Genomic DNA, 19398 nt, shown 5'->3' on the forward strand with positions numbered 1-19398 from the left:
CAAACCAGTTAAAAGATGGATTATTGTTGAATATACATACAAGTGTAGACTTGTGCAATACATTTGGAGAGTGATTGTGAATTTATTTATTGTTTGTATCATCTCTAGCTTCCTCATTCAAATGCATGACGCAACAATTAAAATGCCTTTAACTTACTGCTGGCTGGTCACATCATGAATGCATAGACAAATCATATATTTTTATTTATTTATGATCTAAATATATATATAAATGGCCATAACAAGTCATTTTTTGTTTAAAATAATATGCAGCATTTTTAAATAATAGACACAAAAATCGCATGCAGAAATTCTAGCCTTGGTTTGACTTTTGAAATTTAAACAGATTTTGATGTAGTCTGCGTGACTCTGTTTTGTACATTTTTCTTGATTTTTTTTCAAGATGAGGTCTGATTTTGAGTAACACTTGTCTAAACAAAAGTTGTTGCTTTTTTGTAAACTTGAATTTATTTATTTTATTTTCTATGGCAGGCCTGCAGAACTTCAGCTGAAAAATGCCAAAGGACTTTCCAATGACAGTCTTCGACAGTTGCAGTCTGACCTAGAAAGGTTTGCTGCTGAATTGTGTGGAGAGGTAATTTCAGAATCTGTTTGTGAGAATTTAAATAAGTAGAAGTAGCTGGAATGACATCCATCCACCCCTTAATCCATGGATAGGGTTGTGTGGGCCAGAGTTTATCATGATAGCATGGGGCACAAGATAGTATTAAACTTGTACTGGACACAATTCATTGGAGGTCACAATGTCACACACAAATGTTAGGCTTAATGTGCTATCCATTTTGGATGCAGAAACAAACTGCACTACCGACAAAAGCATGTTGACCCACCCAGAGAATCTCATAAGACAAAGTTTAAATTGGAGGTTTGGGGCAGTAGAAGAAATGGTTCTTCTTACTGTACTGAAAGCTTACAAAATATTTTTGGCATTCTTTTCTGGATTTGACACAAAGCTGGCTTGAGGGCAACATAGTGGATTTGCATCTTTTCAGGCAGCAAGGGTAACACTGAAGGAAATCACTTTCTTTAATATTCCACTTATCAATTACTAATGTTTTAAATTTGAGGCATACTGAGGGATTTACTTAAGTTTTTGGTTTTATAGACGTATCTAAAATATTTAGTTTAAAAATTTATATAAAAAATATATATTATAAAAAACAACAATAAATGTAATTTGTTTCCAAAGAGACTCAGTATTATTAAATCATTAACTTTTTAATCCAATGCTAGTTACATGAAATAAGCAGTCAAGTTTTCCATAACAAACCAAACTACCAATTTTACAATTTCATAATTATAATGCATGTTAGTGGTTATCTGCAACAGTTGAGAAGCAATAACACAATTAGGGCAGGATGATAGCAAGGCACAGTGATCAAGAGCACAGATCCACAATGCTGAGATCAAATGCCATCCAACTGGTATCTGAGCTCAGTTTACACATTTCCTAAGTGTGTGTTAGTTTTTCTCCTGGTACCTTGATTTTTCTGCTCACACACTTAAGCCGAATATGTCAGGTAAATACAGTGATACATTTTTTCTTTCATTTTGAAGGGGACACACACTGTGTGAAGACAGGTTATTAAATTCCATGCCTAATGCTACCACAAAAACACAAGGCACAAAACCACAGCAGTTTGTAGAAACTTTTTATCATGTAATTTAAATATTGCTTACATTTGCCCAATAATCAGTACATTCCAAATATGCCATTTCTCCCAAAGCTTTCCACCTAAAACCAGAAATTTTGATAATGTATACCAGGTATTCAGTTGTAATATTTTTTTGTAATTGTTTATATTTCAAAAGGCATTCTGCTGCAGCTCATATAGTGTGTCACATTGCTGACACACTTTAAAATACTTTTATATGTGTAACTGAATTCAGGCTAAACCTATTTGGTAAAAAAGGAAATATAGCCAACAAAATCACATAAATCTGCCTAACTATGGAAAGCAGAAATTTATAGTGTCATATCATTTTTTAATTATACTGGCTAAAAATGGTATTAATGGAAATGAGCATACCTGATTTTTACTAGAGCACGTGGTACATAGATGTTTTGATGGATTTAATTTACATTGTTAATGACAAATGTGTTCTGCAAGAGAGACTGAGGTTCCGAGATAAGGTAATTCTCATTATTCATGATGATGGAGAGTTGGGACATGTTACATGTTGATTTACATATGCAAACAAGAATTTCACTGTATGCATGGCAATAAGCATCCTATAAACTTAGTTGCTGCACATTATAGGCCCACAGAGGAAGTGTGAATGTGTGCTTCTTTGTCCCTTGAATAAAACGGCACTCTGTCCATCTCTGCTTTCTGTTTTTTGGATAATTACGTTGAGATGCTGACCAACACCCCTGGCACACTGAATGAGTTGCTAAAGAAGGGACTAGATTATCAACTTTGAGTATAATCAACTGCATTTGCCACCTTGTTGGATTAAAAATGTATGGCTAAAATTATACAAAAAGTATGAGTGATCTGGATTGAGTATGACTGGAATTCTATTCTTTAGGCCATGTTTCATTACTCTGCTCCCTAGTTGATTTGTTGGTGTCATTTGAAGATGGCAATATTTGAAAGCTGCCGTACCCCACTAGAAAACATTTGCAAGTGGTTATGCTTCTCTGTCACAAGTGTTGTATGGTATCTTATGTTAGCGATTGTTAAGCAGGCTTTTTCTCTTCCTCTAATGACCTCTCACATGAACTGGTTCTTTTCAGTAGACTCCACATTTATTTTCTGTGCCATTTTCTTTATACACTTTGTCTTCATGCTTATATCCAAGACTTATCAATCATGTTCTGTTGCTAGTCACTTAGATTGAATTGTTTGCGTCTTTACCAGAATAGGTTAATGGACTATGTCCAGCAATTTCTCTACAGGATTTGTATAATTTGACTGTCATTGTCCATTTTATTGGCTTAACAGTTAAATGTCTCTTTTTATGTTATGTAATATTGTTTCTTAGTTTGCTTACTTGTTGGTCTACTGTTATGCATGGATTAATCATTTTAAAGTGCATCTTACTTAGAGCTCTGTTTTAAACTGGGAAAAGTGGAGGGAGGAAGTCAAATAGGATTTAATATTTAGGGACACTTTGTCCATTGCTCTTTAGAAGGTAGATTATTATCCTAGCTTGTAAAAATAGTTATTTTCTTTTGAGTGATCTAGTGTCTTTCTGCCTGAGTTTGCTTTATTTTAAGAGTAAAAAGGTACGAGTTTCCAGCTTATTCACTAGAGCATTTTACGTAGCACAACATCACAAGACACCGAGTTATACAGCTTAAGGAACAATCTAACAAATAAAAATACAAAATAGCACCCTTTATGATCTTGTATAAAAACCTCTAATGTAGATGGAACATCATTTGGAGAGCAAACGGCTACCTAGTTAATGTAGATAAAAGCCCTTCAGTGACAAGAAAACATAAGAAATTTGACAAACGAGTGAAGACCATCCACTCAGTCCATCAATGCTGTTTGTTTAGCTAATAGCTAAGCTGTCCTGATATCTTATTCAGATTCTTCTTAAAGGTTGTCAAGGTTTCTGATTTAACCCCATGTCTAAGTTGTTTGCTCCAGAGTCCCACATCTCTTTGCATAAAGGAGTGCCTCCTAGCTTCAGTCTTAAATATACTTCCTCTTAATTTCCACTGTTGTCCTTGAGTATGTGATTCACCCTTAAGTTGAAAGAACTTTGATGGAAAAAGCCATGGGGACAGTTATAAGGATATGATTATCACAGAATATTTTCTTTCATAAATATGTATTTGGAATAAATGCAGAACTTGTAAATATTAAGTGGATACATCAAAAACATTTTCTTTGTTCATCATTTTTTGATAGGTAATGATTTTTCAGCTTGCTGAACATGTACAATCTTTTTTGAGCGAACGCAACATTCCACCACCAAAGTCTTTTCATGAGGAAATGCTGAAGAACCAGCGAAGACAGCAGGAAAGGATAGCACAAGAGGAGCAGCAGAGAATTGACCAACAAAAGAAACATGAGGCACAAATGGTAAAATCTCACTGTTTCAGTTCTAACTGCAGTGCGACACAGAAAGTATGACTGCAACAGAGCCCGAGTGGGCAGTTTCTGACAGATACTCTGGCATTGAAAGGTTTTTCTATTGTTTGAAGTTTCTTTTGATTTCATTGATTTTGTAATTGTACCTTCTTATTTTTGATTAAGTGAAATCAGCTGTGGATTTCCTTTGGGTCTCCTTAGATCACATTCTTTACTACACATTGCTTTAACTCTTTGAGGGCTGAATATTTTTTCCAAAAAGCAATGGTTTCACTCAGAAGTCAACATTAAACGTCTGTTGCTGCATGCTGTGGCTGTCAGTTTGCCAAGAATGTGCGGCTTGCTTGCTACCAGGCTGTCTTTGCATGGCTGGGACATGGTGGCAGTGCATTACAATCTGGTTTCTACCTCTTATCATTGTTAAGTGGCAGTCCTCCCTGGCGAACATTCTGTACCATGACTAGCTGGGGACCGATCAGCTGAAGCTGGAACCTCACATTCATCTTCAATCGCTTGTATCAAAAACTTGAGTCCTACAAGTCATAGTTCAGTTCAGAGATAATAGGCAACAACGTCATCCACGGAGTATTTTGATTTACACATTCGCTTTGACCTCTCGCCAGATGTCAGTGCCATTTTTGCCATTGTGTGCACCTTGCTACTCACAAGAGTGCAGGGAATCTCGGTCAAACCAATGAATCTAACTTTCCTTCTAGCCACGAGAGTCCAGCTAAAATGTAATGGTGGGTTTTGTCACAGTTTACAGTTGATACCATCGTCAGCTCCTACTTTTGACAAAAGTCAACATCAGCCCTGAAAGAGTTAAAGTTGATTTTCTTTTTGGCATGACATTTGTTGTTCTAGTCCTTTGAGTATAAATGTATCAATCCCTGTGCTTTCTTGTATCCTCATTTCTTTCTACATCATACATCCAATTAGATTATTACATCATGGTGGACATCTGTTGAGTCAGTCACCCTGCATAACAGGCACTTTTCCTTTATAACCTAATCCATGTAGAGCTCTCCGCAGCAAGAGTACACAGGATACTTTGATCAACACTAGGAAAGAGGCACTTTGGAAGGGGGTTTGTCACCTTGCCATTCTAATGCTACTAAATTTTTAGGGAGCTTCATTCAGTCTGATTTATTTTCAAGTTTTATTGTTTGCTTGCTGTTATCTTATAACATGACAGAAAATATGTTCAATAGTTAAAATGACTGCATTCACAATATATACAGTTAGGTCCATAAATATTTGGACGAGACAACTTTTTTCTAATTTTGGTTCTGTACATTACCACAATGAATTTTAAATGAAACAACTCAGATGCAGTTGAAGTGCAGACTTTCAGCTTTAATTCAGTGGGGTGAACAAAACGATTGCATTAAAATGTAAGGCAACTAAAGCATTTTTTTAACACATTTTTATGCAATCGTTTTGTTCACCCCACTGAATTAAAGCTGAAAGTCTGCACTTCAACTGCATCTGAGTTGTTTCATTTAAAATTCATTGTGGTGACAACACGCAATCTAATGCATTTCTGGATAATTTACAAATACCACAAATAGATGCTTTAAGTGCTGAGGAACTGGATAAACCTCTAACGCTAACAGAATTACTAGACGCTATAAAGTCACTACAAAGCGGGAAATCATCAGGCCCTGATGGTTACCCCGTAGAGTTTTATAAGAAATTCTCCACTCAGCTAGCTCCACTCTTATTGGTAACATTTACAGAAGCTAAAGACCACCAAATACTACCTCAAACATTTCGACAAGCATTAATCACCGTCTTTCCTAAACAAAATAAGGACTTGTTACAATGCGCATCATATAGACCAATTTCACTCCTGAATAATGATGTTAAGATACTCTCAAAAATCCTAGCTAGAAGGATGGAGAAAGTGCTGCCCTCGGTAATATCACAAGATCAAACTGGATTTATTAAAGGCCGACATCTATCTTCAAATCTCCGACGCTTGTTTAATGTTATATATTCACCAGCAAAATCAAACACCCCAGAGATATTACTATCATTAGACGCAGAAAAGGCATTTGACATGATCGAATGGAATTACCTTTTCACTGCACTGGAGAAATTTGGGTTTGGCCCGAATATTTGTGCTTGGATCAAACTACTGTATAACCAGTCCAGAAGCTTCAGTTTGTATTAATAAAATTTGCTCAGACTACTTTAAACTAGAACGTGGTACCAGACAAGGATGTCCCTTGTCGCCACTGTTGTTTGCAATCGCTATTGAACCACTGGCGGTCTGCTGCCGAAATTCTTATCAGATAAAGGGGATTGTCAGAGAAGGACTGGAACAGAAAATTTCTCTATATGCAGATGATATGGTCTTATATATATCGGACCCAGAAAACACTGTCCCTGCTGTTTTAACAGCACTAACAGAATTTCAAAAGATATCTGGTCTTAGAATTAATCTGAATAAAAGTATACTCTTTCCAGTGAACTCACAAGCATATAATATTAGATTAGACACCCTACCTTTTACCATAGCAGATCAGTTTAAATACCTAGGGGTAAATATCACAAGTAAACATAAAGCTCTTTATCAACAAAATTTTGGCGTCTGTATGGAAAAAATTAAGCAAGACTTGCATAGATGGTCAACCCTTCATCTCACTCTAGCCGGAAGAATTAACATTGTTAAGATGAATATCCTTCCTAAACTTCTCTTTTTATTTCAAAACATTTCAATATATATCAATAAATCGTTTTTTAAACAGTTAGATTCAATAATAACCTCATTCATTTGGAACTCAAAACACCCACGTATCCGAAGAGCGACCCTACAAAGACCTCAGGCAGAAGGTGGCATGGCTTTACCTAATTTTCAGTTTTATTACTGGGCAGCAAACATACAAGCCATAAAAACCTGGACACAAATAAATGCACATACCCAGGCTTGGTCTGCAATAGAAGTAAAATCCTGTAGTACTTCTTTATATTCCCTGCTCTGCTCTCCAATAAATGAAAGTTATCGCAAATATACTAATAACCCAATTGTGCTTTACTCACTCAGAACATGGAACCAAATTAGGAAGCATTTTAAGATGGAAAATCTTTTATCAGTGGCACCTCTGCAAGGGAACCACCTCTTTCAACCTTCGCAAGTATATCCAGTTTTTAATACCTGGAAAAGTTTTGGGATTAAAATGCTCAGAGATCTTTATATAGACAACATATTTACATCTTTTGAACAATTACGTTCAAAATTTAACCTCCCAGCTACACATTTCTTTTACTATCTTCAAATTAGAAATTTTGTTAAACAGAAATTGCCCGATTTCCCCCACCTTGCACCCTCCACAATGCTGGAAAAAATACTGCTCAATTCCGAGGAAACAAACACTATTTCCGCAATATATAAAATCTTATTAGAGTCCCTACCTTTCAAAGACCCAAGAGGACATTGGGAAGAAGATCTCTTAATCAATATATCAGAAAAGGAGTGGAAGGTAGCAAAGCAGAGAATTCACTCGAGTTCTATATGCGCAAAGCATAGAATTATTCAACTAAAAATTATATATCGAGCTCATCTGTCTCGCTTAAAACTGTCCAAAATGTTTCCAGGCCAGGATCCAACCTGCGAGCGCTGCAACCAAGCTCCTGCCTCACTGGGTCACATGTTCTGGGCCTGCACCAAACTAACATCATTTTGGACAAAAATTTTTAAGTGCCTCTCTGACAGCCTTAGTATCACAATCCCTCCTAACCCACTAACAGCTGTGTTTGGTGTCCTTCCAGATGGACTGGAATTGGAGAAGGACAAGCAAACGGTGATTGCATTCACTACACTCTTGGCACGCAGACTTATTTTGTTAAATTGGAAGAATCCTAACTCTCCTCTGATAAGTCAGTGGGAAACCGATGTTTTATATTATTTGAAATTGGAAAAAATCAAATTTTCAGTTAGAGGATCTGTACAAAATTTTTTCAAAACATGGCAGGATTTAATCAATATTATTTTAGAATAAGAGAAATAACTATTATTGCATTTAACTCCCTTCTCCATCTCTTATTTATATTGATATTTACTTCTCCCCTTCTTTTGTCTAATGTTGCCTTATTAAAAAGCTTAAAGAAATTTTCCTTTAGCTAAGCTCTCCTTCTCAGGGGTGGGGTTTGATTTGTTTTCAAATTTGTTGGGTTATAAATTGATCAGTTTGTATGGAATGATTACAATGAAAATTAATAAAATAAAAATATTAAAAAAAAAAAAAAAAAAAAAAAATTTCATTGTGGTAATGTACAGAACCAAAATTAGAAAAAAGTTGTCTTTGTCCAAATATTTATGGACCTAACTGTACCTGTACCAGCCATCATCATTGTTATTTATTTTTTCATATAGGAAAAGGAAATTTTGGCAGCAATACAGAAGAGAGAGGAAGAAAAGAGAGAAGAGAAGAAAAGGAAAGAAATTGCAAAGCAGGTATTGGTGCTAACTGGTCCTTACTTATTTGAAAGTGAATTTTGACAAACGCTAATCTAAAGCAATTTTTGATATTTGTCCAATATTTGCATTTAAATGTATACACATCGCAGGGCGGCACGGTGGCGCAGTGGTAGCGCTGCTGCCTCGCAGTTAGGAGACCTGGGTTCGCTTCCCGGGTCCACCCTGCGTGGAGTTTGCATGTTCTCCCCGTGTCTGCGTGGGTTTCCTCCGGGCGCTCCGGTTTCCTCCCACAGTCCAAAGACATGCAGGTTAGGTGGATTGGTGGTTCTAAATTGGCCCTAGTGTGTGCTGGGTGTGTTTGTGTGTGTCCTGCGGTGGGTTGGCACCCTGCCCAGGATTGGTTCCCTGCCTTGTGCCCTGTGTTGGCTGGGATTGGCTCCAGCAGACCCCCGTGACCCTGTGTTCGGATTCAGCGGGTTGGAAAATGGATGGATGGATGTATACACATCTCTTTTATCGTGAAAGTGTCCACAAAAGACACTTGGAAGGCAAAAGGTTATTTTTTTATTGCTTTGCTAGACAAGTTAATCCTGGAAATGTCTAAATTTTTAACCTTGTTTTACTTGTACACCCTGAGTACTTGTCTCTGGAATCATTAATGGCTGGATACATCTTTAAAGAATTCAACACTAAACCTCTAAAATACCTTCACAATGGTTCAGACCCACCATGTTCTCACTTCTCCCAATTGCAAAGGTTGGACCTCTGAATACTGTAGCAAAGGGCAGGAGCCTGTTTCCGTCAGGGCCACAGATCACAGCCTGCTCCCAGTTTGCTACCTGTGAAAGGATTTAACTTGGATACGCACAGCTTCTTCTTTTAACACTTATGACTTTGGTTAAATTTGGTAGTGTCAGTGAACAACCATACAGTTCCAGTGAGGTAATATCCAGACATTATTTCAATCTACACTTAGACTTACATGCAGAGAAATCAGGCATATCAAGTTTGGGAAGCAAAACAATGGATGAAAACAAACAACCTGAGCGATTCAAATTAATGTCCACAAATCAAGTATAACATCCATAAAGCAAAAAAAAAAATGAATGTACAGTATTGTGCAAAAGTTTTAGGCAGGTGTGAAAAAATGCTGTAAACAAAGAATGCTTTCAGAAATATAAATAATGATTGTTTATTGTTGTCAATTTACAAAATGCAAAGTTAGCGAACAAAAGAAAAATCTAAATCAAATCAATATTTGGTGTTACTACCTTTTGCCTTCAAACCAGCATCAATTCTTATAGGTACATTTGCACAAAGTCAGGGATTTTGTAGGATTCTAGTCAGGTGTATGACCAACCAATTATACCAAAGAGGTGCTAATGATCATCAATGTCACACGTAGGTTGAAACATAGTCATTAACTGAAACAGAAACAGCTGTGTAGGAGGCTTAAAACTGGGTGAGGAACAGCCAAACTCTGCTACCAAGGTGAGGTTGTGGAAGACAGTTTCATGTCATGGCAAGATTGTGCACAGCAACAAGACACAAGGTAGTTATACTGCATCAGCACGGTCTCTCCCAGACAAAGATTTCAAAGCAGACTGGGGTTTCAAGATGTGTTGTTCAAGCTCTTTTGATGAAGCACAAAGAAACGGGCAACGTTGAGGATCGTAGACGCAGTGGTCGACCAAGGAAACTTAGTGCAGCAGATGAAAGACACATCAAGCTTATTACCCTTCGAAATCGGAAGATGTCCAGCAGTGCCATCAGCTCAGAACTGGCAGAAACCAGTGCGACCCAGGTACACCCATCTACTGTCCGGAGAAGTCTGGCCAGAAGTGGTCTTCATGGAAGAGTTGCAGCCAAAAAGCCATATCTCCGACATGGAAACAAGGCCAAGCGACTCAAGTATGCATGAAAACATAGGAACTGAGGTGCAGAAAAATGGCAGCAGATGCTCTGGACTGATGAGTCAAAATTTGAAATATTTGGCTGTAGCAGAAGGCAGTTTGTTCATCGAAGGGCTAGAGAGCAGTACAATAATGAGTGTCTGCAGGCAACAGTGAAGCATGGTGGAGGTTTCTTGAACGTTTGGGGATACATTTCTGCAAATGGAGTTGGAGATTTGGTCAGGATTAATGGTGTTCTCAATGCTGAGAAATACAGGCAGATACATATCCATCATGCAATACCATCAGGGAGGCGTATGATTGGCCCCAAATTTATTCTGCAGCAGGACAACGACCCCAAACACACAGCCAAAGTCATTAAGAACTATCTTCAGCGTAAAGAAGAGCAAGAAGTCCGAGAAGTGATGGTATGGCCCCCACAGTGGCGTGATCTCAACATCATCGAGTGTGTCTGAGATTACATGAAGAGATGGAAGGATGTGAGGAAACCTACATCCACAGAAGATCTGTGGTTAGTTCTCCAAGATGTTTGGAACAACCTACCAGCCGAGTTCCTTCAAAAACTGTGTGCATGTGTACCTAGAAGAATTGATGCTGTTTTGAAGGCAAAGGGAGGTCACACCAAATATTGATTTGATTTAGATTTCTATTTTGTTCATTCACTGCATTTTGTTGATTGATGTAAATGAATGATTAACACTTCTATTTTTGAAAGAGTTCTTTGTTTACAGCATTTTTTCACACCTGCCTAAAACTTTTGCACAGTACTGTATATATACTGTATATATAAATTGAGAGCTCTTAGTCCTTTCTTATTAATCAAGGTAACACGGTCTTTTAAAAAAACACATCATTGTGCATTCACTTAATACTTTGTCTCACTTACCAAACAATGTTTTGTAATGTATGCTCAGGTAGCTGATTATGTAAGATTTTGTGTAGTTACAGCAGTCGAAATTGGACAGCTGATAATTTCCCATGTTTTTGTTACATGACAGTTAGGTTAGTTTTACCTAAACATGAGAACATGTTAACTGCAAAGTTCCTAGCACCTATTTCACATCTTCTTACAAGCATTTACACACTGGTTTGTTTAGCTGTGTTTAAATTTATACATTCTATTAGTAATAACACTTTCTTAGTATTTGCTTTTACATTTGCAAAATGTCCACTATTCATCCATCCATCCATTTTCCAACCCGCTGAATCCGAACACAGGGCCACGGGGGTCTGCTGGAGCCAATCCCAGCCAACACAGGGCACAAGGCAGGAAACAATCCTGGGCAGGGTGCCAACCCACTGCAGCCCACTATTCATATTCTTAAATTTATTTGCATGCATCCCAGTATTCTTTTGTCTCTGTTATCATGCAAGTCACTTATATGTTATCAGCCTGCTTAACTCCTGTTTAAATACATTACTATCAGAAATAATGTTCGCTCTCCCACTGTATTCAGTTTAAAAGCTACCTATTTACCTATATAATCCTATATTAATAATCCTAATATCCACAACAAAATAAATATTACGAATCTTATTTAATAAACTGTAAAAATCACAATATTTTTCAACTCATTACACCATCTTTGTTCTCAACGCACCTACAGGTCAGGTGGCAATTTCTTTTTGGTTTTGGATTCTCTGAAGTTCTATGAATTATCCATAAAGCAAGCACAGGCTTCACAAACGGAGAGCAGGCAATTCATAAATGCTAACCATTTGCAAATTCAATGTATCGGTATGAACCCACTTTTTGGTTTGTAGTTTGGTTCATATCCTTCATTGAATGGAAGAGAACTGTTTACATTTCAAATTACAACTAGTAAATCAGGACAATACTGTGGGGAAAATGCTAAAAACTACCTGCATTTATAATTTATTTTAACAAGAAAATGGTATTTCTTTCTTGACATTTATAAACTGATTATTTTTGTGGTACATTGAAAGTGATTATAATTAATAAAAAAAAAATGGGAATATTATCATTATTTTTAGTTTATATTAAGATTTTACTATGGTCTTTAGCTACAATATCAGGATGGGTGGAGATTGTTCCCATTGAAATCAAAACACATTGACAAAGGCTTTGTGATTCCATACTGTAATACAATACAATGGGAAAAGGAGCTATATAGGCTGATTGCATTTCACTTGCATTTGTCCACTGATGTATATGTAGTAGTTTCTTAGTACTTGCTGAAGCAGTTTTAAAAATAGTTTTTTCAGTGTATAAAGCTATTGCCAATTTAAAAAAAATCATGTAGTTTTAAAAGTCAGTCAGTCAGTCATTATCCAACCTGCTATATCCTAACACAGGGTCACGGGGGTCTGTTGGAGCCAATCCCAGCCAGCACAGGGCACAAGGCAGGAACAAATCCCCGGGCAGGGCGCCAGCCCACCGCAGGTAGTCTTTAAAAGTCTAAAACATAAATAGCAAGTTAAACTTTTATTTATTTATTTTTTAAAAACACCTACTGTATGTTCATTCATTAATTTTAGAATTATACAATCCACCAGTGGCCACTGTAACTGTAGTCTGCATATGAGTGGTCAGTCTTGTAAAAGGAAAAGTGCAAAGACTACTGGGGCCATCAGAGAACCCCGTTTACATCGGGCATGAACATGCTGTCTGTATCTGGACTGTATCCAGATATCATTTGGCTTATGTAAATTTACACCTTGCATTAAAGTGAGTCTCCTGTGTCTGCAAAGAGGTTGACTGGTGAGAACATGTCTTTCCTTACACATGATGCAAATCCTATTTATCTGTGAAGCACAACACACCGCAACTACTAACCTTGGCTTAGCATGGAAGCCAGCAGCCTGTAGCGACCCAGCCAAAAAAAAAAAAAAAAAAAGTGAAAAGAGTACCTGCCACAGAGAATTGCAGTGTTTTCTCATGGTGCCAAAGAGATGTCAGATTCTTGAAGCCATCACTTGGTAGAGGCATATAATTATTATAGAATTAATAATTGACAATTACTGTATTTGATGTTATAATTGAGAAAATTCATTTAAATTAACAGTACAGTCAAATGTGCATATTGTCTTCTCAACTGTATATGTTGTGTTCTGTTTACACACAGTACAGTAGAACCTCTATTTTACAGGGAACAACTTAAAAAGTTAATATGAAATTGTAAAATTCTGGATAAGTTGAAAAATTAAAACAAAAAAAACAGTTGAATGATTTTTTTTTTACAATAATAATATAGTACATTATTAGAAAATTTGTGTCAGTTTTTAAATACATTAAATACCACTAGATTACTGATATACATATCTCTCTATTATGTAAAAAAATATTGGGGCGAGACAAGACGTGACTTTAACAGAAAGACACTTTTATGTCCCGCAAGATGAGACTTTGTGCCAAGAGATTTAACTAGGCCCAGGGCCAGAAAAAGACAAAGAGTAGATGACAAAAATTCAAAATTCGTAAAAATTAAAAAATGTCGGTGTGATATACATGCAGAGCAGATTAGAGATAATGCAACAATAGGCTAAAATGCAATAGCTCATGGGGAATTTTGAAATTAAGATTAAAACTGCCTCACTACCAGTTAAGACTATAAAATGACATTAAAAACTCAGAATCAATGTCTCCATGATGGGACAGTTAACTTTGTGAGCTGGAATGTTAAAGGCCTGAATCACGAATTAAAGAGAAAGAAAGTATGCTCTCACCTAACAGGCTTAAACGCTAAAATAGTATTTTTATAGGCGACCCACTTACTAAGCAAGGATCAGTTCAGGCTACAAAAAGACTGGACTGGCCAAATGTTCCATTCTAGATTTATAAAGAAAACGAGGGGTGGGAATTCTCATACACAGAACAGTTCCATTTGTAGCATCAGATGTAGTATCGGACCCTGAAGGGAGATATGTGATGGTCATGGGCAACTTATTTAATAGTAAAATGATTTTGATAAATGTTTATGCACCCAATGTCGATGATAAGGAATTCATGCAAAATCTATTTGCATCCATTCCCAATGTGAACACTCATAAAATTATAATGGCTGGGGACTTTAATTGTGTTTTAAATCCACTCTTAGGTAGGACTCCTGTGACAGGGGGGACGACATCTAACACTGCAAAGACAATTACACAGTTTTTAAATGACCACAACTTATCAGACCCCTGGAGGTTTCTTAACCCAAACTCAAGAACATATTCGTTCTACTCACCAGTGCATTATAGCTACTCAAGAATTGATTATTTTTTTATAGATAATAATTTCCTGCCTACGATTAAATCGTGCAAATATGACACAATTGTTATCTCCGACCATACCCCTCTAGTCTTGGAGCTAAAATCATTAAGCCCCTCACACTCACCTTGCAGATGGCGTCTTAACCCTCTTTTATTGGCAGACGAGAACTGCACAGAATTTATATCTAAACAAATCAGCTTCTTCCTAGAGACAAACACGCCCACAGAAGTTTCTGCAGGAACACTGTGGGAAACTCTAAAGGCCTTCTTAAGAGGACAGATTATTTCATATCTTTCCCACAGAAATAAATTAGAAACCAAGAAAGTGTCAGAGCTAAGAAGCGAAATTACTAGAATAGTTGAAGAACAAGCTAGGTGTCCAAGTGAAGCTCTTCACAGGAAAAGGCAGGCCCTGCATACAGAACTTAACATCTTAACAACTAAAGAAACTGAACAACTTATTTATAAGTCAAGACATCATTACTATGAACACGGAGAAAAAGCTAATAAGCTTTTAGCTCAACAAATTCACAAACAAGAAGTTCGCAATGCAATACCAGTAATCACCAACACGAATGGAGAAGAAATCATTGACCATAAAAATATAATGCACGCATTTAGAGATTATTATAAATCCTTATATTCTGCTGAGCTCAAAGAAGACAACACACAATCTAATGCATTTCTGGATACATTACAGACACCCCAAATAGAAGCTTTAAGTGCTGAGGAACTGGATAAACCTCTGACGCTAACAGAATTACTAGATGCTATAAAGTCACTTCAAAGCGGGAAATCAGCAGGCCCTGATGGCTACCCCGTAGAATTTTATAAGAAATTCTCCACTCGGCTAGCACCCCTCTTATTGGCAACATTTTCAGAAGCTAGAGACAACCAAATACTACCTCAAACATTTCATCAAGCTTTAATCACCGTCTTTCCTAAACAAAATAAGGACTTGTTACAATGTGCATCATACAGACCAATTTCACTCCTGAATAATGATGTTAAGATACTCTCAAAAATTCTAGCTAGAAGGATGGAGAAAGTGCTGCCCTCGGTAATATCACAGGATCAAACTGGATTTATTAAAGGCCGACACCTATCTTCCAATCTCTGACGCTTGTTTAATGTTATATATTCACCAGCAAAATCAAACACTCCAGAAATATTACTATCATTAGACGCAGAAAAAGCATTTGATATGATTGAATGGAACTACCTTTTCACTGCACTGGAGAAATTTGGGTTTGGCCTGAATATTTGTGCATGGATCAAACTACTGTATACCAATCCAGAAGCTTCAGTTTGTATTAACAACATTTGTTCAGACTACTTTAAGCTAGAACGTGGTACCAGACAAGGATGTCCCTTGTCACCACTGCTGTTTGCAATCGCCATTGAACCACTGGCAGTTCACTGTCGAAATTCTTATCAGATTAAGGGGATTATCAGAGAAGGACTGGAACAGAAAATTTCTCTATATGCAGATGATATGGTTTTATATATATATCAGACCCAGAAAACACTGTGCCTGCAGTTTTAACATCAGTAACAGAATTTCAAAAGATATCTGGTCTTAGAATTAATCTGAATAAAAGTATACTCTTTCCAGTGAATTCATAAGCATATAATATTAGATTAGACACCCTACCTTTTACCATAGCAGATCAGTTTAAATACCTAGGGGTAAATATCACAAGTAAACATAAAGCTCTTTATCAACAAAATTTTGGCGTCTGTATGGCAAAAATTAAGCAAGACTTGCATAGATGGTCAACACTTCATCTCACTCTAGCCGGAAGAATTAACGTTGTTAAGATGAATATCCTTCCTAAATTTCTTTTTTTATTTCAAAACATTCCAATATATATTAATAAATCATTTTTTAAGCATTTAGATTCAACAATAACCTCATTCATTTGGAACTCAAAACACCCACATATCCGAAGAGTGACCCCACAAAGACCTCAAGCAGAAGGTGGCATGGCTTTACCTAATTTTCAGTTTTATTACTGGACAACAAACATACAAGCCATAAAAACCTGGACACAAAAAAATGAACATACACAGGCTTGGCTCGCAATAGAAGTAAAATCCTGTAGTACTTCTTTATACTCCCTGCTCTGCGCTCCAATAAATGCAAGTTATCGCAAATATACTAATAACCCAATTGTGCTTTACTCACTCAGAATATGGAACCAACTTAGAAAGCATTTTAAGATGGAAAATCTTTTATCCGCGACACCTCTGCAAGAGAACCACCTCTTTCAACCCTCGCAAACATATCCAGTTTTTAATACCTGGAAAAGTTTTGGGATTAAAATGCTCAGAGATCTTTATATAGACAACATATTTGCATCTTTTGAACAATTACGTTCCAAATTCAACCTCCCAGCTACACATTTCTTTCACTATCTTCAAATTAGAAATTTTGTTAAACAGAAACTGCCCGATTTTCCTCACCTCGTACCCTCCACCATGCTGGAAAAAATACTGCTCAGTTTCGAGGAATTAAACACCATTTCCGCATTATATAAAATCTTATTAGAGTCCCTACCTTTCAAAGACCCAAGATGACATTGGGAAGAAATCTCTTAATCAATATATTAGAAAAGGAGTGGAAGGTAGCAAAGCAGAGATTTCACTCAAGCTCCATATGCGCAAAGCATAGAATTATTCAACTAAAAGTTATAGATCGAGCTCATCTGTCTCGCTTAAAACTGTCCAAAATGTTTCCAGGGCAAGATCCAACCTGCGAACGCTGCAACCAAGCTCCTGCCTCACTGGGTCACATGTTTTGGGCCTGCACCAAACTAACATCATTTTGGACCAAAATTTTTAAGCGCCTTTCAGACAGCCTTGGGGTCACAATCCCTCCTAACCCATTAACAGCTGTGTTTGGTGTTCTTCCAGACGGACTTGAAGTGGAGAAGGACAAGCAAACGGTGATTGCATTCACTACACTTTTGGCACGCAGACTTATTTTGTTAAATTGGAAGAATCCTAATTCTCCTCTGATAAGTCAGTGGGAAACCGATGTTTTATATTATTTGAAATTGGAAAAAATCAAATTCTCAGTTAGAGGATCTGTACAGAATTTTTTCAAAACCTGACAGGATCTAATCAATATTATTTTAGAATAAGAGAAATAACTATTACCGCATTTATTTCCCTTCTCCATTTTTTATTTACCTACAGTGCATCCGGAAAGTATTCACAGCGCATCACTTTTTCCACATTTTGTTATGTTACAGCCTTATTCCAAAATGGATTAAATTCATTTTTTTCCTCAGAATTCTACACACAACACCCCATAATGACAAGGTGAAAAAAGTTTACTTGAGATTTTTGCAAATTTATTAAAAATAAAAAAATTGAGAAAGCACATGTACATAAGTATTCGCATCCTTTGCCATGAAGCTCAAAATTGAGCTCAGGTGCATCCTGTTTCCCCTCTTCATCCTTGAGATGTTTCTGCAGCTTCATTGGAGTCCACCTGTGGTAAATTCAGTTGACTGGACATAATTTGGAAAGGCACACACCTGTCTATATAAGGTCCCAAAGTTGACAGTTCATGTCAGAGCACAAACCAAGCATAAAGTCAAAGGAATTGTCTGTAGACCTCCGAGACAGGATTGTCTCTAGGCACAAATCTGGGGAAGGTTACAGAAAAATGTCCACTGCTTTGAAGGTCCCAATGAGCACAGTTGCCTCCATCATCCGTAAGTGGAAGAAGTTCAAATCCACCAAGACTCTTCCTAGAGCTGGCCGGCCATCTAAACTGAGCGATCGGGGGAGAAGGGCCTTAGTCAGGGAGGTGACCAAGAACCCGATGGTCACTCTGTCAGAGCTCCAGAGGTCCTCTGTGGAGAGAGTAGAACCTTCTAGAAGGACAACCATCTCTATAGCAATCCACCAATCAGGCCTGTATGGTAGAGTGGCCAGACGGAAGCCACTCCTTAGTAAAAGGCACATGGCAGCCAGCCTGGAGTTTGCCAAAAGGCACCTGAAGGACTCTCAGACCACGAGAAAGAAAATTCTCTGGTCTGATGAGACAAAGATTGAACTCTTTGGTGTGAATGCCAGGTGTCATGTTTGGAGGAAACCAGGCACCGCTCATCACCAGGCCAATACCATCCCTACAGTGAAGCATGGTGGTGGCAGCATTATGCTGTGGGGATGTTTTTCAGCGGCAGGAACTGGGAGACTAATCAGGATAAAGGGAAAGATGACTGCAGCAATGTACAGAGACATCCTGGATGAAAACCTGCTCCAGAGCGCTCTCAGTTTTTTTATTTTTAATAAATTTGCAAAAATCTCAAGTAAACTTTGTTCACGTTGTCATTATGGGGTGTTGTGTGTAGTATTCTGAGGAAAAAAATGAATTTAATCCATTTTGGAATAAGGCTGTAACATAACAAAATGTGGAAAAAGTGATGCTTTGTGAATACTTTCTGGATGCACTGTATATATATTTCTTCCTTTCTTTTGTTTATTGTTGCCTTATTAAAAAGCCCTAAGCAATTCTCCTTTGGCTTAGCTCTTCTTCTCAGGGGTGGGGTTTGATTTGTCTTCAATTTATTTGTCTATTTGTATGGAATGATTACAATAAAATTAATAAATAAAATAAAAAAAAAAGATTAGAGATAATGGAAGTAGGAAAATTCAAAAGTCTCAAAAAAAAAATGATAGTAATGATCGCATTAGCGCAAACAAACGGAAATTATTACTTGGTGAAATAACTGAACAGCAAAAAGAGATTGAATATATTGTT

General features: G+C 37.1%; 1 protein-coding gene across 1 annotated transcript in view; it reads left to right on the forward strand.

Annotated features, from left to right (window-relative positions):
- Nucleotides 1–19398, forward strand: part of eif2ak4 (eukaryotic translation initiation factor 2 alpha kinase 4) — a 172740-nt gene that overhangs the window by 15936 nt on the left and 137406 nt on the right. Inside the window, exons 3-5 of the mRNA XM_028822333.2 lie at nt 493–595; nt 3888–4061; nt 8449–8529. Of these exons, the coding sequence (XP_028678166.1) occupies nt 493–595; nt 3888–4061; nt 8449–8529 (358 nt within the window). The remainder of the gene's footprint in view (nt 1–492; nt 596–3887; nt 4062–8448; nt 8530–19398) is intronic.

This window comes from Erpetoichthys calabaricus, chromosome 16, assembly GCF_900747795.2.
Source record: "Erpetoichthys calabaricus chromosome 16, fErpCal1.3, whole genome shotgun sequence".
Lineage (NCBI taxonomy): Eukaryota > Metazoa > Chordata > Cladistia > Polypteriformes > Polypteridae > Erpetoichthys > Erpetoichthys calabaricus.